The 27,694-nt window shown below is 46.6% G+C and overlaps 2 protein-coding genes across 5 annotated transcripts; one reads left to right on the plus strand and one right to left on the minus strand.

The window, feature by feature from the left end:
* The first annotated feature begins 419 nt into the window (after window positions 1–419).
* On the plus strand, window positions 420–14,553 carry ANKDD1A (ankyrin repeat and death domain containing 1A). Of its 2 annotated transcripts, XM_076348051.1 has the most exons (15): window positions 420–502; window positions 2,886–2,989; window positions 3,680–3,778; window positions 4,395–4,493; window positions 4,959–5,063; window positions 5,960–6,058; window positions 6,491–6,589; window positions 7,737–7,835; window positions 8,188–8,286; window positions 8,533–8,631; window positions 9,580–9,678; window positions 11,059–11,154; window positions 12,346–12,547; window positions 13,289–13,420; window positions 13,660–14,553. In XM_076348051.1, the coding sequence occupies exons 1-15, from the start codon at window positions 469–471 to the stop codon at window positions 13,719–13,721; spliced, it is 1,527 nt and encodes a 508-aa protein (XP_076204166.1). In that variant the 5' UTR covers window positions 420–468; the 3' UTR covers window positions 13,722–14,553. The 2 variants fall into 2 exon arrangements, with proteins under 2 accessions (XP_076204166.1, XP_076204165.1); XM_076348050.1 differs by lacking the exon at window positions 4,395–4,493 and having other exon boundaries at window positions 444–502.
* Window positions 14,554–14,795: 242 nt separating this feature from the next.
* SPG21 (SPG21 abhydrolase domain containing, maspardin) lies at window positions 14,796–27,218 on the minus strand. Of its 3 annotated transcripts, none has more exons than XM_076348052.1 (9): window positions 27,132–27,218; window positions 23,637–23,730; window positions 19,181–19,342; window positions 18,262–18,342; window positions 17,490–17,635; window positions 16,861–16,969; window positions 16,277–16,384; window positions 15,741–15,881; window positions 14,796–15,447 (listed from the first exon to the last, which is right to left on the minus strand). In XM_076348052.1, the coding sequence occupies exons 2-9, from the start codon at window positions 23,697–23,699 to the stop codon at window positions 15,325–15,327; spliced, it is 933 nt and encodes a 310-aa protein (XP_076204167.1). In that variant the 5' UTR covers window positions 23,700–23,730; window positions 27,132–27,218; the 3' UTR covers window positions 14,796–15,324. The 3 variants fall into 3 exon arrangements, with proteins under 3 accessions (XP_076204167.1, XP_076204168.1, XP_076204169.1); XM_076348053.1 differs by lacking the exon at window positions 27,132–27,218 and adding an exon at window positions 27,019–27,101; XM_076348054.1 differs by lacking the exons at window positions 19,181–19,342; window positions 23,637–23,730; window positions 27,132–27,218 and adding an exon at window positions 18,425–19,108.
* Window positions 27,219–27,694: the final 476 nt, after the last annotated feature.

Below are 27,694 nucleotides of genomic sequence, written 5' to 3' on the forward strand. Positions count from 1 at the left end.
GGTAGATGAGAGCACCTTATCCCCAGGAAATGCCAAACCCTGAACCCTGCTTTCAGGGAAAAAAACCCAACAACCCACCCCATATTTCCAGCAGAATAGAAATCCCTCTCCTCCCAAATCGGTTTGGAAACAGAATTAAACCACTCACAGCCTCAAAGTAGCAGCACTGAGCCGAGCCACGCTGAGGTGAAGGGCAGCACTGGCCTAGGTAACAGCCGTGCAGCCCCCTGACCGAAATGGCGGTAGCTGGATTTCCCCCTTCAAGTCATCCCAAAACAGCCCGAAAACACCGTGTTTGTCGGAAAGAGGATTTATTTTGTTTTATTTTCCTTTAAATAACAGTTAAAGAGGCGCTCTGCGGCGGCGGGGCGGCGGCAGTCAGCCCGCCCGTGAGGCGGCGGGGCCGCGCCTGTCAGCCCGCCCTGAGGCGGCGGCGGCGGCGTGCTGGCGGGGCCGGCGGGCCGCGGCATGGGGGACGACCTGGCGTCGGGAGGCGACACCCGTGAGTGGGGGCGAGGCAGGGGCGGGGGCTGCCCCAGCGGGGCAGGGGCGCCGCGCCGTGAGGGGGTTTTGAACGGCGGGAGAGGGCGGGCGCGGCCCCGGGCTCGGCCTCCCGCGGGCCCGGGGGGGGCTCTGGGGCATGGCCGAGATGCCTTAAAGAATAACAAGACATATAAAAATCCACTCAGAAACAAACTAGGTGTATAACCTACGCGGGAATCGAGACTGCTTTTGCCCCAAAGCATCCTGTACCACTGAGATGCTGCAAATAACGCCAGTACCCCCCACTTAGGCGTTTTGGCCCCCTTTAGCAACCGGTCCCTGGCCGTACTGGGTTTTGTGTCCTGCAGCCTCAGGTGGAGCCCAGTGGACAGTTTTAGCACATTTCTTTGCATTCCTTTCATCTCCTTTGCTGCTTTTTAAAATCTCTTGCATAATAAACTGCCTGTGAGTTGGTGCATTGCGCTGAGGGTAAATCACTTAAATTGTTTTCCACACTGTTTGGGATAACTGAATTAATATTCAGTACCATAAGGTATGAAATACCCCAGAACCTGAGCTCAAAAGAGAAGAAAAACTGCTAAGTATCTACTGAAATGCTGCTGTTGGACGGGTGCATGCCGTGATGAGGAGTGCATTTACATCTACAGGGTTAGCTTTGCCAGTGTGGACACTAAGTAGGAAACTCAGACGGTCAGATTGTTTCCCATGAGTTGCTGAAAATAAATAAATTGCGGCTTCTACAGCCTTAGTGATGCAGGGTTTGTTACTGCATCTTCACAGGTAGAGGAAAGAATAAATAAGTCAAGGGGCGGTTTGGCATCTCTTGACAATGATGCTTTGTGTGATCATAAAATGTAAGAACATATTTCTGTCACCTGGAGAGCAAGGGCAGCAACATTAGCTTAACTGAAACATAGAATTTACTCCACTGAACAGAGATAAGCATTTGTAAAGAGGTAGTATGCGTGTAGCCATTGGTGTTAATAATTAACATAAACTCCACAGTTTTTTCCCAAGTTCTCCTGATATTTCCTCTCAGATGAAGGGTCCATGCAGTGTGGAAATGCAGTCCCGTTAACACACCAGACTAGATGAGAACAGTCTCAATATACTGTTCCTGCAGAAATCAGTGTCCAGATCCTGCTGCCTTCATTGTAGCAGCAGGTCCAACGCTCTTGAATGATCCTGTCTGGTATTAAGATTTGTGTTATTCGTGTTTTTCTTGAGCTAAATGTTTTTGTTTGAAGGTAAGAGGAACAGAAATTGGAGGATGAGGTTATACCTCTGCTGCCCTAAGAGTCCACAGCAGGGGTGCCTTTCTTCTGTGCCCTCCAGAAAGAAATGGGGTAGTGCTATTTAGACAGCAAGTCCCCTGTTTATCTCCTCAGTGTGGTGGAATGGGAACAATAATATCTTTTGATGCCTCTTGTATGGCATGTGGTTAGTGTCTAGTCAATATGTTGATACAAACTGAAGTTGCATTGAGCCCCTGCTACCCTCAAACTGCAGCCTGAGATCTGCAGAAACATAGAAGAGAGCAGAACACCTGAGCCAGCTCTCCAGCGGGCTGTGACAGGCTGAGGGTCTGACTCAAGCACTTCTCGAAACAATTCCCCAAAAGCACTAGGGCAGAGACTGAGTCCAACAAAAACTGACACCAGCCTGCCAAAAACCTTGAGAGCCTCCCTGTGGGGCTGCAGCAGGCCCAGAGTGACAGCCTTGCTCTCGTTCTTGGCAGGAAGGTTTGTTCGATCAAGGAGATTGCTGGGGCAAGGCCCAGCATGGAGGGTAAACACCCTTAAATTGTGCCTAACTGTGCAGGACAAATACTGCCGGTTGTGGTAAATTATGTGCAGAACTGCCACGGTCTATTAAGAGATGCAACACTAATCACAGGCCAGGCTAGCAGTTTTGTGCTGCTTGGCTGATTCAGGTTGCCTGGAGGGGGACAGCAGGACCATGTGTAGAGCAGCGGGGTGTTAGTGGAGGGATGGAGGAAAGGGTCTGGGTCACCTACCCGAGCCCTCACACTGGCACTGGGCCTTGGAGGATGCCAGGCCTAATGGATCAAAAGGTTTTGGGGCTGGAGCAAGTCCATGCAAACAGAGAAAGACACTGAATTAGAAGAGAAGCTGGTAGGACTGGAAGAGCACTGATGTGGCACAGGGGTACTCAGGGAAGGGGAGATAGTGGGAGAGGACGAAACCAGAAAACTTGCCAATGTCTGTAGGGCTTGGATTCTTCCTGGGAGAATCTTTCTTCAGTCATCCTTCCTTGAAGCCACCAGGGCCGGTGAGATGAAGGGGAGGTTTGTTGGGGCATGCTGCTCCGTGCTCCTTGCCAGCACTGTTTTAATGCCCGCTCTTCTGTCTCTGCTGCAGTGCTTCATTCAGAGAAGGAGTTCCATGATGCCGCAAAGCGTAATGACACGGCCAGGATGGAGGAGCTCATCAGGAGAGGGGTCGACATCAAAGCCAAAAACAATGTAAGTCCTGGGTTTTTCAACCTCTAAGCTGCAGGAAGTGCTGAGGGTGTGTTTCAGAACTGCAACTCCTTAACGCTACTCTCCTCATTAGCTGCTCAGTTGGTTAAAGCTTTAACATACACCACCCAGTGCTAATTAGGGCCTGTAGCAACTGAGCAGTTTCACAACACACTGGAACCCACAGCACTGTCATCCTGGCCAGACTGAAGAGTTGCAAGTGCTGAGGGAAGGTGATAATTTATGGTTCCCCTTGGAACCTGTGTGCCAAATACATGCGGCTGCAGTGAAAGGCTTTGATTTTTCTATCTCTGTACGCCAAGGCTGTGGGACTAACTCAGTTCCTGGTGCAGGTCTCCCCTTGTTGACCAGTAGGTTCCTGGAAATACGGGATTGCGCCCATCCCTACTGTTTCAATCTGTCCATCCATGGTCAGCAATATTTCTCATTCCTGTGCTGTCGTTAACTGCAGTCCATAACTGCAGTTTCTGAGTAGAAGGTGGCTAGCAGAGGTCACTATCTGCCTGACAAGAGAGCAAAAGAGACAGAGGGCTCTGCTAAAGAAAACCCTGCACAGTGTGGGAAATTCTGGCTCCATTAATGGCAAAGGAGATTTTGGCCTTCAGGAAGGCTGGTGGATGCACATGCACTCTGCATACCTCAGCCTTCCCTCTCTCCTTCCTTCCCGTCCAGACAGACCGGACTGCCCTGCACTGGGCCGCGGGTGCGGGGAATGTGGATGCTGTGCGACTGCTCCTGGATCACAATGTCCCGGTGGATGATGAAGACAGTGTACGAAGGCGAATCTCCCTTGCGTGTCCTGCAAATGTGTTCGGTGTTGGGGCAGCGCCGGGGACTGGGTGCTGGGCTGGCAGTTAACAGACTGCACCTTTGCCCTGTGGGTGGGTGGCAGAAGGCATTGCAGTGCTTGGGAAGCTGTGGCCTCTCTGCTGAGGCAGGTGCAGTGCCTTTCTGGAGCAAGCCTGGTTTTCAGATGTGTCTGTGCTCTGTCTTTTGGCCTTTTCCTTGCATGCACAGTGACCGGGAAGTAGGCTGGTAGAATCTGTGAGGTTTTCTGTATAGCATGGACATGCTTGTCGTCTTCTGGTCCTGTTGTTGGGGCTTGTGGGAAGACAGTGACAGCCAGCAAGTTCTCTCTCCCCATAACAACCAGGCTAATACACACCATTGACTAGGAAATGGCAGTCAAGAGGCAGGTCTCTGCTCAGCTGCTGCAACCATCTGTGGCAGGAATAATAGCAATTGGAGAAAGTGGGGCAAAAAAAACTCCAGAGAGAAACAAAAATATTTGGGAAACTTCATGAAGCTAGAGGGACAGCTTCCCTCCAGGGTGGGGATGGTGGTGGCTGCAGTTTAGCTGTAAGTATCTCTCTTCTCTTCTGCCCAGTTTGGAATGAATGCACTTCTCCTGTCTGCCTGGTTTGGCCACCTCTGCGTCCTGCAGATCCTCATCAATGCTGGAGCCAAGATTAACTGTGTCAATAGGGTGAGAGAGTCTCCCTACATGGGTCCATCACGCAGCTCCAGACAGTGATGGGGGGGAGAGGGAGAGGCTTACCTGTGAGCTAAGGTAATCGTGTGTGACAGCATCTGCTGTGGGGACTGCCATCTACACTTCTGCCTTATTCCTAAAACAGGTGTAATAATTGTAGCTATAGAGATGTACATGGCTTTCTCAGCTCCCATTTGTGCAGTGGTGATGTGGAAGGTGTTACAGGAATGGGAAATGGGTTTAGTGAATCAGCAGTCTGTGTATTTTAAAATAGACCTTGGTTGGGAAAAGGAACATTAATACTTCAGTCATAACTTGCTGTCTGCAGCACAAGCTAGTTTAGCCCTAGAAGTGCAGGGAGGCATGGAATGGGTCTTTGCTAATAGGAACAGGTTGCTAAAAGAGACTGTCCTGCAGTCTTGGACTTGTTAAACAAATGGTCCTTTATCTCCTCTCCAGAATGGCAGGAACCTGCTCCACTGTGCGGCTCAGAGGGGACACATCCAGGTGTTGGAGTTCATCATGGAGGACCTGGAGGACATGTGTGTGGATAAGACAGACCAGGTAGGAAGGCTCTTCACTGCTTTGTTTCATGGGGTCTGATCTTGCTCTGCTGAGCTTAGCAGGAATGTTGCCCTTGGTCTTGGGAAGAGGCTTAGAGTCAGATGCTATTCCCAAAGAACCAAGGGTATCCCCCACAGGCTCTGGCCCTCCTGTGGAGGGGGGGGTTAGGGATGATGAGGATTCTGGCTCTGATCAAGTTTTGGCAGCTAAGGCTTCCCAATGTAGCCTTTTGCAGAATGAATTCAGGAATTTCAGTGTCCTCTTGTGCAGCTGATGCTCCAGGGTGTATTGTAGGTAAGCAATAACCAAGGGTAACCCTCTCCCAGCATGCTTCAGTATTAGCTGATCTGTTCCTGAAGACAGCGTAGGAGCACACAGGAGCTGACACACACTCTTTTCCAATCCCTGGCCTTCATGGTTCCTAGAGTGATCCCCACTCTCACTCTGATGCTTGGGAGTTAAATGAGGCAACAAGAGATCTGCCTTTTCCCCTTTCCCCAAAAGGGGTTCTGACTCACTCGATAACTGGGGTCTCAGATATTAATTCCATTTTTTTATCCTCAGTTGCTTTTAGTAAACTATTTATTATCCTCTATTTATATCAAATAAACACTGAAAAGATCTATTTTCCAGTGTTTGGTGAGACCAAAGTGCTTGGAGTTATTAGCCCCCATGGGTAGTTCTGTTCACCTTGTTTTGTTAGGGTCATCGCAAATGTAAAGCAGAATAAAAATTAACAACAGAATAAAAGATAACTATTTTTGAAGTGCAGCACTTTTTCCCCCTGCAGACTGGGTTATCACCCAAGGCATTATTATATTGCTTGCAGCAGATGATCTAATCTTGTGCTTTCTGAGCCTTTCTTGGACTGTATTTCTTTCTGTTTCCTTTCAAAGATGGACAGGACAGCGTTTCACCTGGCTGCAGAGTATGGGCGGCTGGAGGTGGTGGAGTTCCTAATTCGGCTGGGTTGTTCTCACAGTGCCAAAGACAAGGTATGGGCATAAAACCACACACAAGGGAGGTAAAGTCCAAGGATTAGAGGATGTGAAAGTCAGGGAACAGGATACCAAACGAGGGTCATGCAGGCAAGTTGTCAGCCGTTGTAACTATGGTTGTGGTATGTCAGGGCTTTTCTTTCCTATCCACTTGCAAACCATTTGCACCTCAGTCTGTGTTGGATTTCTCTCCAGGATTTTCAGACAGGATACACAGCAATATAGGATACACACCTGGTGGACTGTGCTCCAGTTTAAGGTAGCTGGATTTCTTACCTCCCTGCTGCACCTATTAGAAGACTGTTTCAGACTCGTGCTACTGGTTACAGCCTCCTTTTCAGTCATGCTGGATATACTCTGCACAAAGTTGTGGTGTATGAACACTCAGTCCTGTGATACATGTATGTATGAAGTGACGTTTACTTTCAGGAAGAAAATACAGCATTGCATTTAGCTGCTAAAAATGGACATCTCTCGGTGCTGCAGAAGATTATAGATGTTGGAGTGGACCTTGATGAAAAGAACTTAGTAAGTACATTTTAATGAAATGAAAACCGCATCCGTTTTGCCCTTTCCCTCCCTAGAAATACTCTCCTGCCACAGTCATCAGGCTGAATAGTCAGTATTAACAGGAGAGGTTTAGAAAATAGCTGATTTTATCTAAAGTGTACGTGTGTAAATGCAGATCATACTTGCTGAGTATCATCGAAAGGCAACATCCTTCTTGGACCAATATCCAATTCTGAAGTATTGCCTTTTCTTCCTGTTGTATCTGCTGGACTACCTTATCACTCCATTTAATCTCCCGTTTTCTCCCTGACCCTTGTACATTCAAGTGCCTAAATGGTTATTGAGTGTGTTTTAAACTAAACTTCACTATGCTTTATAGTATTGACTTAGTCACTGAACATATGGACCTTCTGTTTGAGATCTCTCTTTGACAGACCTGCTTTGGAAAATTATGTGGCTGGAACATAGTTAATGATTTAGATAGCAAATATTGGCTTAGTAATGCTATTATTTATTCCAGGGCACACTCCCAATTAAGTTTATCAGCAATTTTTTTAGTCTTATTTGGTTACTGTCTTTGAAAAGTGTATTTGATTGTGATTAAGATCTGAAAGAAAAGGAGAACCGCCTTCTGCGGTAACTCTGGTAGTATTTGTCTTCCCCCAGATGAGCTGCCCTTTGTGCGAAGAGCAGTAATAAAACCAGACAGGAATTCTGCTTGTTTCTTGTAAACAAATGAGCTGCAGCCCTCAGAAGGGGGAACCAGTGGTCGAGGGCCACGGGCTTCTAATTCTGCCTATGGCTGTTTCTGGGCTACTCTAGGAAAATGGTTTGTCTTCATTGTCCACATGAAATCTTTTTTTGTTTGCTAATGGGCTGAAGAGGGGAAAAGATGATGAGCACGATGTCTATCTTGTGGCCCATGGGCCAGCTGTTTCCAGTGGCGTAAGGACAGAGCAAGTACTCTGATATGTCAGTGGCAGATAATTGTGTCCTTTATTTTCCTAACAATCACCCTGGCCCTCAGAACTGGTATTTTAACATGTCCTGCATTCAGAAGACGGGGTGGAGGCTTGCTCAAGGCTTCCTGAGGCTTGCTCAGAGGCTGCTCTGTCTTGGCCTTGTCTACAGAAATGCTGCTTGTTTCCTTTTTTGCCTTGTCCAGGAAGGACTTACGGCTCTGCACCTGGCTGCTGAGGGGAGTCACAGTGACTGTGTGAAGCTGCTCTTGGAAGCAGGTGCCGATGTCAATGCCCAAACCCAGGTGAGCTCTGTGGAGGTGATTCCATTTCCAGACACTACTTCGTGGATTTTTGCCCAGACCTGTGGCCTCCCAGGGATGGCTCCTGTTACCAGGTGAGGCCGTGCGGAGCCCAGTGCTTCAGAAACAGTGCAGGGAGTCGAGAGGAAAGTACACATGGTTTTGTACACAGAGGCGGGTGAAGCTCCCCTGGGACCAGTTTGGCTGTGGAGACAATCTCTATGAATTTATCAGTATGGGGGCATGGGGCTCTTGCAGGAGGGAAGCAGGGAGATCGCTGTGGACAGTCTGTACAAACTGCAGCTTCTGAGAAGAAACCCTGACTAATACCCATCTCTTCTGATGTGCCTCTCAGAAGAAGATGAACTGCCTTCATTACACAGCACTGCACGGCTATGAGGAGATAGCCAGGATCCTCATGGATGCAGGAATCCACACAGATGCTGTTAATCATGTAAGTCCTGCTCAATGCTCTCATCATTTACAAAAAGGCAAAGCCAGTTTGTGGAGCTGTTCAAGAGCACAAAGCAACTCTGCAAGGACCAGTGCTGCTGTGGGGTCTGTGCTTATGGAGCAGTATCCCCGGTCCGCCCCCAGTCCAGGCTGGCAGCTGTCTTAGAATAAGACATGCTGGGCACTGCATGGTCCTTTCGGTGCCATGAGCTAAGCTGTTCCTAAGCTCAGGGTCTTCTTTCCACAGCAAAACGCATCAGCAACACACATTGCGGTACTGCAGAACTTCCCAGCCATGGTGAAGCTCTTCATCGATGCCGAGTGTGACCTTGACATTCCAGATAATGTAAGACTGCAGCTCCTGTTCTTTGTCTTTGAAATGTGAACCCATTTCATGGGGGATTCGATCACCTTGGGGACAGGATTAAAGAGGAGTGCTTTAAAATAGGGAAAACTTGGAAGTGCAACTTAGGAAACATGAAACCTGTGAAATGATTCTGAGTGTTGCAGTGAGGTAATCGCTTGATGGCATTCAACACGTGGGCTGTGCCACGTCCCTGGGACCTGTGCGCAGAGACATTGCATAGTCAGACTCTCTCCTCCCTGCTGGAAGCAGGGGGGAGAAATTTCAGCCTGGAAGATATTCTGCAAAATGTTTGGGGGGCTGAGAATGGGAGGCAAACCTGGAGGTAGCTGGTTGTCTCACCAAATTGTAATTTTGTGAATGAGGGGCCTTGCTAACACATACGTAACTTCTTTGTAATGTTTCGGTCAATGTTCTCTCTTGATGACACCATAAAATTGCCACATTTTGTATTTGATTTTAGTTGTTTCCATTAAACTATCCCAAGGTGCATACAGTTTACAGTGCATACACATTAGCCTGGCCCTGTGTCCCAGGAACAAAGAATTGGCAAAGGTCCTTTCCTCCTTTGGCCAAACTATCTGCCTATATAAATTGTTTAAATAACAGGAAATAGTATAGTCCTATAAGTGACCCTAGGGAGCTTTATGGAACTGGAGAGGTTCCTTCTTTAGACTGAAATGTTATCAGGGAGGCTTCCTAGTGCTGGTGCTGGGACAGGGACAGACCCGTTCTGCTCAGTCTGAGGAACTCGACTCCAGTTTGAGGTAGGAGGGTGTTTGGCCCTCAGTTTATAAAGGGATAGAGGGGAAAGGAGGGCAGAGCTGACAGTGTTCTTACAGCGCTTCCTCCTGGGATTGTTCTTTCTTATCCTTCCAGCCTCACACTTGTCCTTCTCTGAAATTTAGTCCTTTCACCCTCCTTCTGCAGAGGCAGCAGACCTCACTCCATATCGCTGCGGAGCATGGCAGGCAGGACATTGCTGAGATGATTCTCATTGCAGGAGTTAATCTGAAGCTAACAGACAAGGTAAATGTCTCCATGGGTTTAATAGATTCTGTGGGGTTACGGAGGGAAAATATGGATGGTCTTTGCCACTGTTTTTCATAATTTTCAAGGGAGGCTAGTAATAATATTAAAATCTGGATATTTCCAGGGCTAAGGCCTTGAAACACTGCTGGGTAGGTTGTTTTGATGTGTTTTCCAGGAAAGAAGTGACTCGTTCTTAGGAAGGTAGAAAACAGTTCACACAATGAGCCAACTTTTTCTTCTCAGAGTTGTTCTAGTTCCTTCTACTTCTGCTTGTGCTATCAGGCACATCAATATCAAAGATTTTCTCGAATAATGATAAAGAATATATCTCAAGAATTACAGCACACATGTTTTAGTAGGTTAAAAGTATATGCTTGGTATAGATCTGGCACCGGTGTACAGGGCTTTTGCCCTCTAATTAAATCAACAAAAGGAATTCTAGAGGAATCGGGCAAGTTGCGTGCAGCCTGAAAGCATGGTATGTGCCCAGAAAATGCTGAAGGGCAGAGATTAAAATAGTGTCTGCCATTCACAGTGGGATAAAGCACATACAGACTTGAAGCCACCTGGCTGAAACGGCCTTCAGCTGCAGTGAATGTTTGCCACCTTCCAGCAGTCTGTGGAACCGCAGTGAGACTCAGCGCAGGGAACACATTCACACTTTTCTGTGTGAAATTGGGTTTCTGCTCGCATCTGAGGCTAGAACCATTCACACTGGCATGCCTGATGGCTGGGCTGGCTCGCTTTCCTTCATGCAACTTTCAAATCTTGTTCCTTTCTGCTATATGCTTTTAGATACAAATACAAATCCTGCCCCCCGCCCAATCCAAAATCATGTTCATGTAAGGAGCGTAGTTACATTGTCATAGTCCCATCAGCCTGTGCTTCTCCTAGGAGACCATGTCTAATCATGAGTATGTGGAGCCTATAAAATTAATGAGGTTGTATAAATCACTTCAGTTTCATGTGTCAGCGAACCTGCTCTGCAAAAGGCTATAAAATGCCTTGGATTTAGTGCTGAGCTCGTCCTTTGACAGCTGCACCCATGTTGCTGGGAGCCTGAAAGCACCCTGCCATCCACTGTGGGTTATGGGATGCGTTCCCAACCGCTCCTGCCAAACGGGCAGATCCCCTGTGGCAACGGAGGAGATGCTGCAGAGCCTAGAAAATGACTCCCCATGCCCTGCACGCAGTAGCTCGAAGTTAGCTCACATCCGAGGTGTTTACAGGTGGAGAATAGGGGTCCTTCATCCTGGCTGGGTGAATTGCTCAATAGGCCATGCTGCCTGCTACTACAGACTGCCAGGTGGGCATGGAGACTGTACCTCCTAAGAGTGCAAGGTCTTTTCCAGCTCATTTTTCCCATTCTAATTTCAGCAAGGGAAAACATCTCTGGATGTCGCCGCCCGAGGCAATCACGTGAACTTGGCAGACATGATTATCAAAGCCGATCGGTTTTACAAATGGGAAAAGGTGAGCAGCTGACACCACCATCCCCTGTGCTTCCCAGGGCAGATGTAGCTTTATCCTCTCCATTGAGACTCCACATTACCAGCTGTTAAAAGGAAAAGAAATGCAGGACATCCTGTGACAGCCTGACCTCTACTTTCATCACCTTACTTAAGAAAAACAAAAGTCCTCACCATGCCAACAACATCTACTTAAGGCTTTCCTTATTTAAAAAAGCCTCTGTTGTTAAAAACCCCAGACTGTGCTGAAGGGAACAGGGGTTTTCAAAGATTCTTTGGCAGCTGTTCCCAAAGCGCTGTAGAAGGGAGTGGGATAAGCATTAGTTCCTTTTCCCAGAAGGAGAAACTGAAGCACTGAGCAGGAAAATGCTTGGCCCGAGGTCACCAAATGGGACGTGGGGAGTTTTTCAACTGTGGAAGGGAGACACCTCTTGCGAGCAGAGTGATCAGTTCTTGTTGGAGTCGTACAAGCAACTTCCCTCTCAAACTTCCCCACAGCTGGGGCTGTTCCTCCTGTGTTTCCCACTGTGGCCCAGCAGTCTTTCTCCTCCCATGGCCCCCTGAGCAAGGCGCAGCTGCTCAGCCCCAGTCCCCCATCTGAAACCCTGCCTACCCCAAGCCTGTGCCCAAACAGCAGAGGGCGTGCTGAAAGTACAGCCAAACACCACATCCCTTGTGTCTTCGTGAGACTTTGGGCATCCTCCCATACCAGGGAAGACAGTGCTGTAGTGGGGAAGGAAAAGGAAGGAAAGGAGGGCATACGCCTGTGGCTCAGGCACAGCTTCAGGAGTAATGCTGTGTCTATCAGGCCTTTGCGTGGGCTTCCCACGCAGCCCTAGGGAAAGTCATTTAGCCTCTTTGCAGTCTGGCACGTAAAGGGGGCTGAGCAGCTGCGCCTGTGTTGCAGGGGAGCAGGGAGGTTTAATTAAATGATCCTGCATAGGAGCCCCGGATAAAAGGCACTGTAGAAATGCAAATTGCGATCTGCATAGGCTTCCACAGCAAAGCTGTTATTAACAGTATTTGTTAACGTGCATGATTAGAACAGAGTGAAACAAGAGAATGAAGAGAATAAAAAAAAAGTGCTGTGCCAGAATGAACTCTCAGCGACCTGCAGAGCTGGGGGTGTGGGAGTCTGCAGAATGACAGGTACATCTGCAGCATCCTGGCTGAAACCCCTGTTCTGGCTTTGCAGGACAATCTGAACAGCGACTCCGACTCCTGGGTGGCAAAGCACTTGACCTTTAAGCAGGATCACAGGCTGGAAACACAGCACATTCGCTCAGTAATGTGGAGGTTAGCTACTAAGTACCTCAAACCTGGTGAATGGAAGAAGCTGGCACATTACTGGAAATTCACTGATGCCCACATTAGGGCCATTGAGCAACAATGGACAGGTATAAAACACTGCTGAGATATTTTCCTTCCTTCACTTGGACTGTGTTTCTAGGAGATAAGTCTGCAGTAATAGCAAAGCGTGAAGAAAACCAGCTGGCGTATTTGAAACAACCAAAAGATTAGGGTAAAAATCCTGTATTTAATTAATGTGGAGGTATCTACGTGCTGGAATTTGTCTAGGAGTAAAGCACACAAGCATGGGGGTTAGTGGTCCATTGCTCGTGGCTTTTGAGGTACTGCCAGACCTGTTAGTCCTCACTACAGAAATTAAATAAAAAATTCTTGTTCTGTAGGACAGAAGAAACTTGCTGGTTTTATTTTTTTCTTTTAAGGAGCTGAAGCAAGAAGGCAGTGAAGTCCCATTTAGAATTTAAGAGAGATGTTAGCGGAAGCAGGCTCTGAGTTTCAGAAACAGATCCCCGCTGGTTCGGTTACTGTAAGGACTCCTGTAGTTTGCACAACACGAGCAAGGGGCTAAGCTATGCTCTGAAGGCAGAAATTCTGTATTGTCATGAAAGGTTGTCTGACAAGCCCAAGCTCATTCATGGCCCACTCCATTAACGTTAATCTAGCAATCAATCACACTGCAACTAGGAATTAAGCTAAACTGTACTTTAGAACATCCTGGTAAAATCCAAAGAGGAGGGAGGGCTGTCCAAGCCCACCAATTCAGAAATCCGCTCCGGTCAGGGCTGTGCACTGTGAAGTGCAGGATTTCAGTTGTGGTTTGATCTTGCCAGGCACTAAAAGCTACAGGGAGCACGGCCACAGAATGTTGCTTATCTGGCTCCATGGCGTGATCACGGCAGGAGAAAATCCAATCAAGGGATTGTACGAAGGCCTTGTGGGGATCGGAAGAAGAGATTTAGCAGGTAATACTTTTGTCTTCCTTCAAATAACACACTGAGCACTGCCCGAGTTCTGTGGTTACACAACATACACAGAGGAAAACTTAAGTGAAGCCAATTCACACAAGCTGGAAGCCACCCTGCCCTGCCCCCTTGCTAGCATTACATGTCATTTCTTTCTCTTCTTTTATTTTGATAAATCAACACATCCTGCCACGGCTTTATGCCTTCTGCGCAGCAGAACGTTCTCTCTCCTTTTACAGAAAGCATTCGGAAAAAAGCAAACGCAGGCTCGGCCTCTCCACGGAAGTGCATAGCAATGTAACACCGGGAGGGCACCAGTGGTTCCTTCAACTGATGCATCCTCAGCTTGTCTTGGAGCTACAGGAGAAACACTTGCTCTGCTACTGATCAGAAGGCAGCTGCAACTTAAGGGCTTCTTGTCATAAAAAGCTGGCATCGCTGCCGCTTCCTTCTTGGTCTGAAATGACACGGGTGTCAGCAAATGCTAATGGTCTAAAATGCCTCTTTACGCAGAAGGGAGATTTTTGTCAGCTGTTGCGTATGGTCTGGGTACCGCGACAGAGTTCAGTGAGTGAGCCTCCCTTGCCATGCTGTGAGTATCGGGAAATACCACACTATTTTACTGTAACTTGTTTACATCACATTTTCATATGTAAATTTTTAATTGTCAATTTTTAAGTTATTGAGGGGAAAGCCTTTGTTTTCAGAAATGTTCTTTACTTACATTCTTTGGGGGGGAGTGTCTATCACTTGTGTCTTAGATGTGTTCATAACTTCCCTATTAGGGTGGGAATTTAAGAAGAAAAGTCAAGGCTACCGCTTGGTCCTTTTGGAACCTTAAGGGTTGTCATCTTTAATGTTTCGACTCTTCACAAAAAGTTTCAGAGAAGAACATTAACATATACTGTTTATAAATGTACACTAACATACGTGTACTGTTTATAAATCAAATAGGTAACTTCTTTAATCCCTAGGTTACAGCTTGAAAAGTATAAGAATGGTCATTGGTTACCTACACAGCTTCTCACAAGGACATACTGTTTTCTTAAAGAGCAATTTGTCATGTAATACTTTGTATTTATTTTTTACAGTGTTTCAAGGGGAAAATAATGTCTGTATTTCAATAAATCCAGATTTAACCCTTAAATTTGCAAGTTATGTCTTAGTCATTCTCTATTAAAAAAATACTACATAATTCTTACTTTATAATCTTTAGCTTTAGAGCTAAACCGGTGCAACCTTATAATTAAAGCTTAAGGTGAACTCAAGCAGAAGGTGCTGGTTTTCTTAGTTTCTAGAGGTGTCTGTAGAGGCAAACCAGGACTGCGGGAAGCTACACTGCTGTTCTCTTGCAGTCAAGACAAGAGACACTTGCTGAAATTGAAGTTTTATTGAAAACCATTTTTAAACAGCAAGAAAGTTAAAAATTCAAACACTTTATTTCAAATAGAAACTAACTAACTTACAACACAACATACGAAGCAAATAAGTGATGGCAACACTGGCACTTAAACGTCTTAAACCAAATATTCAACAAAAATATTTGTCAGCTTATAAGTACATGATCTGCATGTGGCAATATATACAGCTGAGTGAAAAATATAAAAAGAAATATTGTTCTGCTTAAGAACATGATAGTGAAGGCTTTGGTAGCAAAAGTGTCTTTGTTTTTAAAACTGTAGTCTTCAAAGATGCTTCCTTGAATTCAAAGACTAAAAATTAAACAGATCTATCCCATGACACTGTTGGAGGTTACTGTCCGCGGGTAGTTCACTGACTATTGATCCTGTTGGAATCACACAGTGATAATCGGCTAACACAAGGAAAAAGGCAGAGTGGGAACGGTTGATTGTATGCAGGAAGACCAGCAAACCGATTCCTCATTTTCACCGGCACTCCAAAAGCTACTGCTCTTCTTGCTCATTGCTGGTGTGAAGACTGATCTTTTGGACTTCCAGCTCTTCTGCGCTGACCATGGAGGGATCGATGGCTGCGTAACGGGTACCGTGGAACTGCAGTAAATGGATCTGTCGGACACGGAAAACAACACTGAAACAGGTGTAGAAGCATAAGGTTTTGGTAAAAGAGAAACATTCCTTCTGAGTAATTTTTGTGAGGATGAAATCACAGCTCTGGAGTACAAGAGTACAAATCCAGCCCTCCATGAACGTGGCTGCTCCCAGCCCTGCCCCGTGATCTGGGAGCCAGAGCGAACAGAGCTCAGGCAGGTTAAGCAGCAAGAGCAAGCACAGAAAAGGAGTCTCCTAATGCTGTTTCAGCTGTACACATTAGCAGATTGGGTTGGAATGCAGAGACTCACTTGAATATATAGGTTGACCTCAGCACTCCTGCAGAGATACGGGAAGTTGCCTCCTGTTTTGAGATGAGCTCTTCTGGCATTAGGATAAAGCTTATACATTTCTTCTTTTGCTTCAGTCGAAAGTGCGCTTTGGTCAAACACCTATGTAACAAGTCACAGCAGTTAGTTCTGAATCTAATCAGATTTTGCATATTAAATCAGACTGGATATATGCTGCTCTTAGAAGCAATTCTCAGCTTCTCTGTGGAACAGCATTAATGAAACAGAAAACAAGCAAACACATTAGGCATTGACAGCTAGAAAGCTAATGCTGTGATACGTAAACATATGTCTGTGTTATTGCACAGAATACCCAATTCATAATTAACACAGAAGAGTCACAGTGTTGCCCAGTCAGTAGAAGGCTTATCTAAATGTGAAGTTAGACGCTGCAAGTATTTATGAAGTTGCTAACAGAATATCCAGGCCCTACCCGCCAAGGGCAGGAAACAGTGTTTAAAAAAAAAAAAAAAAGGATTACGTTAAGATTAACTTACATCCATAATGGTTACAGGGATGTCTCGAATTTTATGAGGCTCTACGTAGGAGTTCTGGCAGTTGAGGGTAAGTCTTGAAGCGAGCTCGCTCTGGCCCAGACTCTCCAGCTTTCAGTAGAGAGAAACACTGATTAACAACATATTTCACTGCAGGAAGTTAATGCAATATTAACAATACAGCCAAAGAGAAGTTCGTTTTAAAGGGAAACATGACTGCACTTCAGACCAAGATTGTAGTTCCAACTTAGTATCTCTCTGCATGAGACAAATGCTTAAAACATGTTCCATTAGTTGCTCCTGCCTCCAGAGCATGGCCTACAGATGTACCCCAGCACTTTCTCCTCCTCCACCTCAGTTTCTTCACTACTTGTCTCTGATCTACATAAACAGAACTGTAAGGCAGACGGTCACAGGATCAGTTAAATGGCTGGGGCTGTGACGGTCAACACCTGCTAAGGATCCATTCCTTAATCCTCCCTTCTGGTAAGTAAAGGAAGAAAGCAGCAGAAATACCTACAACCTCCTGCTGAGTAAGTCTTCTACAGAGATTGACATCACAGCCGTTAGAGTACACAGCTACCTACCCTGTCCACCATGAAATCAATCCCATCGGCCATTTCAGGATCTAGAGGACCGGATGCAAAATTCCCAAGGACAATTTTTTTCAGCATAAAAGCAGGCATCAGCCAAAAGCTAAAATAGAAACAAGATGTAACAATATTCAAGCACCCAGGACTCCAACATTAAGAGGCTTTGTTGTAAGCGCTCCCTTTCCTCACACAGGCTTTGTGCTTTAATGTCAGATGAAATCCTGAAGAAGCTTCAAGAGCACAGAGGTGGAAAACCTTGCAGCTAGGTGCTTGAAATGCTCTGGGAAGCTGTTAGTCTTACATTGCAAGAGTGTATGTTAAACATAGTGAATAACACTTTCCTGGCTCTAAATGGTTTTGCTAGAAAACAGGCAGAGTTCTTAAATCTGACCACATGTCCACAGAGGATCACAGGATGACTCGTCTGTCAGATTTCACATTCCCAATTGTGAAAATTTCCATTTTCCTTGTGGTGTAGCTTTAAAAGTCACAACTATTCTATCCTGCACCTCCCTCACCCAGGCTGGAAACAGGTTAGACACATGTCCAACCAGATCAGCGTGACATTTCATTGCAGAAAAGTTAATGCTACGCATCTGACCGCTTGTCTCAGTCTTCCTTACCTGTTTGCTGTCCATGTCTGATTGAAGATAGAAGTGTCACTAAAGGAATTACACAGGATGAGAGATTGAACTCTGGGAGATTTGTGTGTGTATTCAGCAAATTTTTGAGCCAGAAAGCCTCCCAGAGAAGCTCCAAAAAGGTGAACCTAATTCAAGGAGGGAAAAAAAACCCAAACAGATCATGTTACACTTGTGAAATAAGTTTTCATTTCATTTCATAATAATGAAACAACGTTTCATTACAAAAATAAGTCATTCAAGTTTTACCCTGTCATCATAAGCCACTTTTTAAAAGAATCAAACTCTTCTATTCAGCTTCTGGTTTTATGTGTGACATAAACGTGATAAATACTGAAAAAAGGAAGTGTTCCAGATCACAGTTCAAACTTCTGTTTGCTCATCAAGGTTAAGAAAAAAGCAAACATTTTACTTTGTCTTCAATAGCTATTCCAATCCAAGATACTTTATTCTGGTGTTCTGTACTACATGAGTTAGGAAGGATAACTTCCACAGGATCTCATGAAAAACTAGTTAACCAATACAATTTAATAGGCCTAGAACAGCAGTTGAATTTAGGCCAAGTACGACAATTTTCTAGAGTATTCACCTTCAAAAATAAACTTGTTTCAAAAGTAAAATTGCAACACAGCCTCTTTATTTATAGGCTATGTTTTTGTGTCATATTTTATACACTTGCTCTTAAATGAGACTCTTTCAAACATTAGGTTTTTACTGCAACTATACATCCATTTCCCCACCTCTGAGCACTCACTTTATCCAGCTGAAGGTGGTCTAACAGTTTTCTGAATCCATCACAGAACTCAAGGTGATCCCAGTACACCGGATACTGCAACTAAAATAATATGAAGTTAGAAAAAGCCGGTCTCTGATCAGTACCTGTCAGCTGTCCGCTTGAAAGTCATACCGATTCTCACATTAAAGGTTTCAAGACAGCAACCTGCCTCTCCTGTATCACGAGACTCAAGCTCCTCAGCCAGAGAGTGTGAACACCTCCCCCTCGCTTGCACAAAAATACACAACTGAAAGTACTGCAGAGCAAGTTTGTTGGGGAAAGTACAGCATTGCTTCATTCTGTAATCAGTGGGAGGAGAGGCTGGAATTATTCTTCAGCAATTTTGTAGCACATAAAGTTGGCAGGTACAGAAATCATTAACTGCTGCAAGAGATACAGCAGTACTCCTAAAGCCATACTGTTTAGCAGAAATATTGTTGTACAAATCAATCGTTTCAGTTCAGCTCAGGAGCTGAGAAGCCACAAAAGAGCATGCTGTTAGGATTTTAAGAAGGAGTGACTTCGCATTTGCAGCTATGCAGGCTAAGAACCAGGTTATCCACCATCCCTACACGGAAACCCTGAACTAACCCATACGCTTGCCTCATGGCGAACACAGATCCAGCTGGAGGCAAAGATGACTGGTGTCCAGGGCACACAAGGGAGAAAACAGACCGAGAAGTTAATAATGTGTATGCACAAGGCTTTGGGTAAATGCTGCCATAAGCACACAGCAGATTTCAGCCTGGATCTGCACACTACATACTCTGGAGTACAACTTAGAATCAGTTTTTTTGTGGATTCTCCTCAGTCAACACTGAGAAGTTCATTATCCAACCTCTGATTAGAGCAACAGGCACAAATACACTAACTTGGACACAGGACTGAGAATACTCACAGCGATAACTCTGTAGCCCCATCCAGTCAGCGCCAAAATTTGCTGGAAAAACACATCTGCAGTTCCACTTACAGGAGGAAGAAATATGAGTGGGCACCGAATGCTCCTAGGTCCTGCATCATACAGTGACCAGACTTTACTGTCATCATCGTCTACTATTATCTGGAAAAAGAGAGGCACAAAGGGGAGAAGAAACACACAAGACAAATGAGGTTTTTCAGCCAGCTTCCAGGATTGCTTCTACAAAATTTCTGTCTTCTAGTAAATATTATAATACTCAAGACTCCTCTGAACAAGACCATCTTTTACTCTTCTTCACAATAGCTTTCTTCTCCAAGGCTGTTTACTAACTGGAATTACAATGTTTGTGTGAATACTGCTGGAAACAGAACTGCGACTGTGCACTGTCAGACCAAATGCTTCGTGTGTCCTGACATAAGCTGGATAACAAACACCACACCATGTGGAGTCAGCAGCAGCACAATACGTGGTGTCTTATGGGAACTCATCCTTCTGCGGACAACCAGAGCACAGCGCAAGTGCTGAAAGTAGTGAATTATGTTGGTTTTACAGTGACGAACCCCACTTCAGAAATTACACCTGGAAAAAAAATATCTCTTCCTTTCTGAGGAAGTGCTGTTAACTAAAGTTTGCAATGCTTTGCTCTGGATTTCAACTCAGAGGATCTTAGTCAGAACGATGGTACATCTGGATCTGAAAATTCATACAGAAATAAGTCACGGGAACAGCAAGACTGTGCCCCAAAGGTTCAGGTTTATGCAATATTCCACATGCAGAAAAATATGCTTGGGAAAGAAGCCACCGTGCCATGGCCCAGAAGAGACCCAGGAGGTCAGTTCAAGGTACGAGAGCAACAGCTGTAGGCTGCAAGAGCCAGCACTGCCCTAGGGCGCAGCTTTTTAAACAACCATCTACATTTGCATTCACTGGAAAAAAGATGTTACAGGTCTAGATACATGCAAGCCTACTGAATTAAGCAGCTAACACCACAAATTATTGATCTGCAACAGTTACAGCTGGCTGCCAGAAACAGAGACGCACACAACTCCCAAAGCAGCACTGCAAAGCTGACCTAGAAAGAAAAATGCTTCCATCATCTGGCAGCATCTCGGAAGCATCTGGAGTACCTAGGACATGCGGCTGGCTGAAGCAGATTATTCACACACGAGCTGCTATCCTTAATGAGCAGTTTCTCATACAGTGCCCATCTCAGGGCAGAAGTTAGAAGTCCTAGCACAATTAGTATCTTTAAGGGTATAGGAATTAGATATAGGTCTTCTTTTCTAGCAATGCTGGAGCCTGACTTGTTTTTACAGGGCCTGTTCTACCAGCAAACCCTTGTGTATATTTAGGATGCTCTTTCAACCCTCTACAACCCAGCAAAAGCGTGCAGCTCATACCAGATCAACAAGCACAAACCTCTGGGGAAAGCCTGCGTCACACAGCAGGAATTCATCTCCTCTGTATCAAGATTTTATAGCTTTTTGAATAGCAATATACAAGCACAATTTGCTTTTCCATCACCGCAGTCAAGCTTCTCGGGGAAATCAGAAGAGAACGGCGTATGACAGATTTGCTTGACTAACAAATCTCCCTGTAATAAAGCCAGTATTTCAGGCTCTGGGAGCATGTGAGAAATCACATGATACTGTTGTTTTGCAAAGTCTTTAAAAAAAAAAAAAAAAAGAGAAGAAAGATTGCATACCAGAGCTTCCAGACCACTGAAACCATTTAAAAACCTTGTACAAAAGCCCTCCCCCCCCCCCCCCCCCCGCCCCAAAACAACCCTTTGCACACAACTCAAGAGCTCCAGGCCTTGCCATTCTCATCTGTTATTCCATCAGTCGTGTTGGATCCGTTCAGGGTAGCTGTTGGTCGCTACTACAGAGTTTACCTTTGGGAATATTTCCAAAGGTGAAGCATATTTCTTGAAATCAGAAAAACAAAGTTATTTCATGTGAAGGGAACCGAGGCTGAGAGATAACATTTCCTTCCTCGAGCCCAGACAACGAACCAATGGGTTTAGACAATTGTTCTATTCAATTTCTAGCCACATACTGGATAGTTTAACTCCAGCTCCCAAACAAGGCTAAGCACCATGTAGGCAGACAGCAGCGTGGTTAACTGCTGATTTGGTAGGTCACCAGCCTTTTTCTTGTTCTGGTCAATCAATCAAGAAAGATCGCCTACAGTTTACATAAAGGGTAAAATCCGCACTGCATTGAAACAAGGGGCAGAACTTCCCCCTTGAGTTTGGCAGAGCCAGGGTGTCCTCTGCTGAAGACTTTTAGGACGGACTTATCTAAGACAGCAAGCGGTGTATGCAAATGGAGGCTCACAGGCAAAGCTAAAGACTTGGTTTAAAAATGTAATTTCCTGTGCTGTGCTTCCTGTATCTGACAAGAGCAGGAAAGGCGATGGAGCTGTGCATTTCCTGCTCCCGTCAGGAGGAGGAACACCTCAGCCTGTTTTCAAACAAACAGCTATGGCTCTGCTTCCTTAGGTCGATCTGACAGCAGTGACGCGTGCTTAGCAGCAGTAATGATGGTGAGGCATTCCTCCCTCCGTACTGCATGTGCTTTGCCTATACTTTTGGGGGAATAATGCAAGCAATTGTATCCCTAAACACCGCTTCAGAGATTAAGTACATCATCAAATTGTGCTTTTTTTTCCTTCTCTCTCCAGAAACCAGGACTAGTTTGTTTATTTCTACCTTCTTCACACCCCACCTTCATCACTGGGGCATCGCTTTACTTTTGAGTAGACTGAGTCACTTGAGAGGGTAAGGTATTCCCTAGCGTGAAGGTCACCAGCAGCTTCAGTTTACATGTGTCCCTATTTACAAAATCCTGAGTAGGCAGCAGCAGCTGAAGGCAGTGGCCCCTGGCAGTGAGCTGCAGCGTCACACAGCCCCCACAGCAGCAGCAACACGTTCTGTTGTAACCACGACCTCCAGCTCCTTTCATTTAGTGTACCGCATCCCACAAAGCAGCGCCTCAGAGCACCCACATGTCTTTCCGCTGAAATATTGCCTCCCGGCTTTGCTGGCCTGGTGAGGCATTGCCTGGAGGCAACAGCATGGCACAAATAGACTCAGCAGATCTGGTACTGGCTAGAAACAGAAAGAAGCTGGACAGTCTGAGCATGCATAGTCAACAGCAATGGATCTTTCTTATTTACTGAAGACACAAACTGGCAAAAATGAATGAAAAACCCTGAACGGAAAATCCTACAGCCCTTCCATAACGGTAATTTCTTAGAGAAAGCTACACACCACTCAGTGGAAATAATGCTAGGCACATTTAAGTGTTGTTCCTTAGGTCTGGGGGGACAGTCCCCTTCTGAGTGGCCCAACTGCAACCAACTTGCTGTTGAAAGAGGTAATGCTGCTCTTGCCTCTCCTGCCCCACCATGCCCGTGTTCCTGCAGCCCGCACAGCCATCCAGATTAGGAAACTGAACCAGCTGGAATTCAGGACGAAAACAAGCTATAAAACACCCCCAAGCAAGACAGGTCACTGACTCTGCTCAGCTCGTACAGTTACATGAGTGACCATGCTTGCAGGAGCAGCAGGCTGGGGTGTAAAGGCAAGACCGTCCTTCAGCCTGGCAGGAGTCTGGGCTGCTGCAGCAGGTTAGTCTGTAACCACAGCCCCAGCAAACCTTATCTGCATAGGTATGTGTGAGAGCTAGTCCAGGTCAGTAGCTACGTACTAGTACTGCACTCCGTGTCCTCTGCCGCTCGGCACGTAGAGAGCAGAAGTTGGAGCACTGCACACCTCAAACACTCTCCTGTTGTTCAGTGAAAGGAAGTGGAGAAATCCAAGCGAGAGGAGAAAGTGGTTGGACAGTGTGATTAAGCAGAAGACATCTAAAGGACATGCAGCGGAAGAAACCATTTGGGTTTTTCCACTGTGGTTAAGGCATCTTTCCACTCTCAGGAACCCTGCGTGCAGCCCGACTGCTGAGAATAGTCGCCTTCAGACGCTCTGCTTCAGCCTGAGGACGATGGGTAGGAATGGCAGAGGTGGCTCTGGCAGCACTGCCACACGGCAGTCGGGTCAGCTGCCCTGCCTTGGTGCAGTGCATGCCGGCAGCTCTGTGAGAGGACATGCACGTGGTCCCCAGCACGCGCTATTTCCTTAGAGTCTCCTCCTCATGCACGGCTGGCATCAGGATGCCAGGGACTGCTGCTGTGGCTCACAACTGCGAGCCTCTGCTCTCCACCACCACATGCGGAAGCGACCTCCGAGAAGCATGTGAAAATTAAGAGTGTGCTTTCACGCACTCATATGACACATGGGACAAGAGTTCAGGAGTTAAGCCAAGTCACTAGCACAGCCACAACGGTTCTGCATTAACCAAACAGCTTAATCTCCCCACTACAAAGCAAGAGGAGACATTTCACGCACCAAGTTGATTACAGCTGTACATACCTTTTTAAGAGGAACTGTGCTTCTGAACCAGTTATAGTCAGGAGAGACTTTAATCTCTCCCATGATGTTTAGAAAAAACTCAGTTTAGGTCAGCCTGAAAAAAGAGAGACAAAGTTAGAAATCAATACAACAGCTTTACTGTAGGCAGCACTCAAAAGCTGTGCCATGTACATAAAGCATTTGCAGGGTCAGTTTGCTCTTATCAGTTGATTGTACTACCTCTGACTCACGCCAAGTTTACTTATCCTCAGCTTTCATCACAAACCATTTAATTATTCTCCCAAGAGGCAGTCACCTGACTGCCTTTACTGTACCGGCCTAATTATGAAATGGTGATGCTTTTGTAACAGCATTCCCATGTAACAGTTGTAGAGAAAGACAACTGTGTTGCAGGCTATAAGTGGCTTAAAAAGCTAAAGCACATTTTCAGTTTGTTTTTAATTTATAAAGCACTCAAAATTTGTATCTAATATTCATACAATTCACTCCGCAGTTCAGACAACAGACTTACATTATTTCATGAACCTACTGCCTAAGTATTCAGACCACGTTCTTCCGCCTCAGTATAACTGACCCAAAGGAGTCTCAAAGCACATCGGGTACATCAGTTGATCCAAGGCTTAATTTACAGAAGAGCCCTGAAGTTTTAATTCTATCCACACAGAAGCTGACTCTTGTCAGGAGTTACCAGCAAACATATCTTTGAAGCACACCAATTAATACAGAAAAAATTGACTCAGAGTTGGGTCCACACAGGAATGCCACTAATGCACTCTGAAGTCAGAATGTCCTAGCGTATATAATGAGAGTTTCTTATAATACCCCATTAATTTGTAATAAACACTTAGGTAACTTCTAGATTTAACTTTTTTTAAAGCAGCGAGAGACCATTAGCTTCCATTTATACAACAGATGGTATCAAACAGTTTTGAAGCTTGCAGACTCAATAGCTTTACCCTGAAAGCCAACTGCCTCAGGAGATTATTTTCATACATTCACACACAGCACTGAGCATAATAAAACAAAGCAACTTTTGCTCCTGTTACTTAACAGTTGCCAAGTATAAAACAATAGGTTTTGTTTCTTAATTGTTCATAAAATAAGACCTCAGTATGTTCTGTGAGTCACTCCAATTCATTTCTCCCTGCATGAAAGCTGCCAGTATGGTTTAACTAGCTTATTGGGTTACAGCTGGATTAACAGTTATTTACAATTTCCTCATCTTTCAGTCTTCATTTGCCATTTTCCAAGTACAGAAAACATGAATTTTAAAAGGGAAAGCACTTTCTAAATTGCAAGACAACACACATCTTCCACAGAGCAGGTGATACACCTTTCATGTCTAACAAGGGTGTCAGAGGTAGGAAATTCAGCTGCATGGCCGTTGTTTCAATTTTGCATGGCTTTGTTTTGGTGCTTGCATCAACTATTCTGCTCTTTGTCGTAGTCTGGCAGCAGGTGGAATTACAGCAGAGGTAAAAAAATATGTATTCCAACAACCTGCAAAGCAGAGCAGGCACAAAAATGCATTACTGGACTAAGGGGGGCAGCTGGTCACTAGAGAAAGGAAACAGCAGTTCGGACTACTAATTCCTTTCGGTAACCACAGAGTTTGCAAAAAGCTATTCAGCAAACCATGCTGTGACAAAATTATGGCAGAAATAAAATACAGCAAATGCCTTAAAACAACACATTTTCTTTGAGTATTGTATTACAGCAGGGCCAAGAAACACAAGTCGTGGTGAGGGCCTCACTACGCTAGGCACTGCACGGGCACAGAGGCACAGGAGAGAGAGACTTTCTGCTAACAATTCTGGTTGCCATAAAGGGTCGGCAAGCTCTTCCCACTGTGATCACCTCTCTTTTTCTGCCATCTCAGCCCTTCAGCACCGTTAAGCTAATTTGTGGGCTGGCACGTCACTTGGGAGTGCGAAGCTGTCTATCGTCAGGCTAGGTAAGGAACAGGCACAATGCAGACGAACTCTGTCCTGTCAGCATACCTCAGGTTGCACCAGAGCAGGTTAAGAGTCCATCTGAAACCTAAATTTTGAGCTTCCCAGTTCACCTGTTACCACTCATGGAAGCAAACCACTGGTCACCAGGACCTGGGCTGATTTCCCCCAGCTCCTTTCTTGTGAAGGTACATCTGCAACCCCCACTCCTAAGGATTGCCCCTCTTTTAAAACAAGACTAAACGTTTTTTCTGTGATTATAGATTTTTTTTGCTGAAGTCAATGTCCTATTACAGAAATATTTTCTTCCTTGGCACAGAAACGCAGCATTACATTTGCACACACAAATATTCATGTCAACTATGACTATGTGCTCTTCCAGCCACAGAAAAGCTGAACCATGAACTCGAAACAAGGAATCAGACAGCAAAGTTAACTCAAATCACAAAGAACCTGATGCTGTTCACAACCAAGCCTCTAAAGACCCGAGTTTCATTTTCAGTAAAACCAAACAACCTAAAGAACTCTAACCTCTTGAAAATAATTCCTCTAAAGGAAGAATCACCTACGGATGTGTTCAGAGCACTCGATAATATTCTCCTTGTAAGTTATTCCCACTACACTAGTAACACTTTCCACTCATTATCGATTTAGAAAGACTTTGATCCTGCCACTAGAGAGGATACCCTGCCAGAGCAGATTAGATGAGCGGCGACTCGCTCCTCTCCCCTGTGCCGGGTCTGCATGAGCCGGGGCCGCCGCGCAGCCGCTCTCCCACTATGCTGGCCACGCAGCGCCCACTCCCACGGGCCGAGAGACCTGAATCAGCAACACCAGCACCGAGAACTGAGGGGGCTGCAGGCAAACACCAGGAGATGCAGGGAAGACGCCAAGGCTACGGGTGCTTTATGAACGCCAGATGCAGGCAACAGGGAAGAAGAGTTACAGATAACTGGGACATGGCAGCAGGCACCTTCCCCTCTCCCCCAGCGCTGTTCCCACTGACACCAGTCCCTGCTCCTTCCCCCCTCCCCAACCACAGCCGGCTCCCTGTCCCTCTCCCAGCTTTGTGGGGAGAAGGGGGCAAAACCCCACTCAGCACCTCCAGCCCAGGCTCTCCTCCCCGCAGCACAGTCTGAGGCAGCCCCTTCCCCTGAGAGCCCCCCCGGAAAGACGGACCCCCCAGGCCATGGCTGAGCTGGGCTTTGGGCTCCCTGCGCGGCCAAGCCCCAAGACCGACCTCCCTCCCCCCGCCCGGGCCCCCTCAGGGGTCGTGATAACCCTACCCCGGAGCCTAAAAGATACATGCCCGACGCCTTCTCGTAGCCCCCCGACCCCTCAGGCACAGCCTCGTCCAGGGGTAACGCTGTCCCGGAGCCTGAGAGACTCCCCCGGTCTCCGCAGGGCCCACCCGGCCCCTCAGTGCTCACCCCCACCTCGGCCCCTCAGGGCCCCCTCCCCGGTCCGGGGCCCTGAGGGGAGGGGCAGGCCTGTCTCCACAGCAACGACTCCCCGCCTTCCCCCTTCGCTGCTCGGCCCTCACCGGCTCAGCAGGGCCCGGGGACGGCGGGGACGCAGGACCGCCACTCTCCTCCTCCCCCGGCGCGCCCAAGCGGGGGCACTCGCCGCCCGCCACTACTTCCGGGTGCTGCGCCCGCGCCGGCCACGTGACGGCGGGGAGGAGCGCGGGCGGGGCGGAAGGCCGCCATTGCTATCGAGGCAGGCGTAAGCGGTTCTGGCGCCATCGCTACCGAGGCAAAAGTCACGTGCCGCCGCGGCGGGGCGGTGATTGGTCGGCGGGCTGTGAGGGGCCGCGGCCGCCATTAGCGCCCCTCAGGCGGGAGTGTCCGAGGAACCGGTTGCTGCCGTTGTCCGCCGCTCGGCCGGTTCTTCACAGAGTTGGGTTGTTAACCTAGGAAAAAAGGCACGGCAGCTCTCTGGTGGTGCTTTATCGCGTTCTCTGCCGCCGCTCTGCTTGGCGCAGGCGTCACTGTGACCTGCCACTGCCATCCAGCGGGAGAGCACGTCATTTTTTTGATATATGTGAGAAATCCCGAGTGATTTCAGTGAAAGCACCGGTGAGTGAAACGGCGTGTGTTCAAGTCG

The sequence above is a fragment of the Aptenodytes patagonicus genome, chromosome 10 (assembly GCF_965638725.1).
Source record: "Aptenodytes patagonicus chromosome 10, bAptPat1.pri.cur, whole genome shotgun sequence".
In the NCBI taxonomy this organism is placed as follows: Eukaryota; Metazoa; Chordata; class Aves; order Sphenisciformes; family Spheniscidae; genus Aptenodytes; species Aptenodytes patagonicus.

What these genes read in the sequence shown, in the direction of transcription:
- SPG21 (XM_076348052.1), bottom strand. Translation starts at nt 23,699, where the DNA reads ATGGGAGAGATTAAAGTCTCTCCTGACTATAACTGGTTCAGAAGCACA. An exon ending in GCACAGTTCCTCTTAAAAAG is followed by an intron (nt 19,343 to 23,636) that starts GTATGTACAGCT and finishes CTCTTTTTCCAG; the next exon opens with ATAATAGTAGACGATGATGA. An exon ending in TCCCTGTAACCATTATGGAT is followed by an intron (nt 15,882 to 16,276) that starts GTAAGTTAATCT and finishes CTTGTTACATAG; the next exon opens with GTGTTTGACCAAAGCGCACT.
- ANKDD1A (XM_076348051.1), top strand. Translation starts at nt 469, where the DNA reads ATGGGGGACGACCTGGCGTCGGGAGGCGACACCC. An exon ending in ATGTCAATGCCCAAACCCAG is followed by an intron (nt 7,836 to 8,187) that starts GTGAGCTCTGTG and finishes TGTGCCTCTCAG; the next exon opens with AAGAAGATGAACTGCCTTCA. An exon ending in CATTGAGCAACAATGGACAG is followed by an intron (nt 12,548 to 13,288) that starts GTATAAAACACT and finishes TGATCTTGCCAG; the next exon opens with GCACTAAAAGCTACAGGGAG.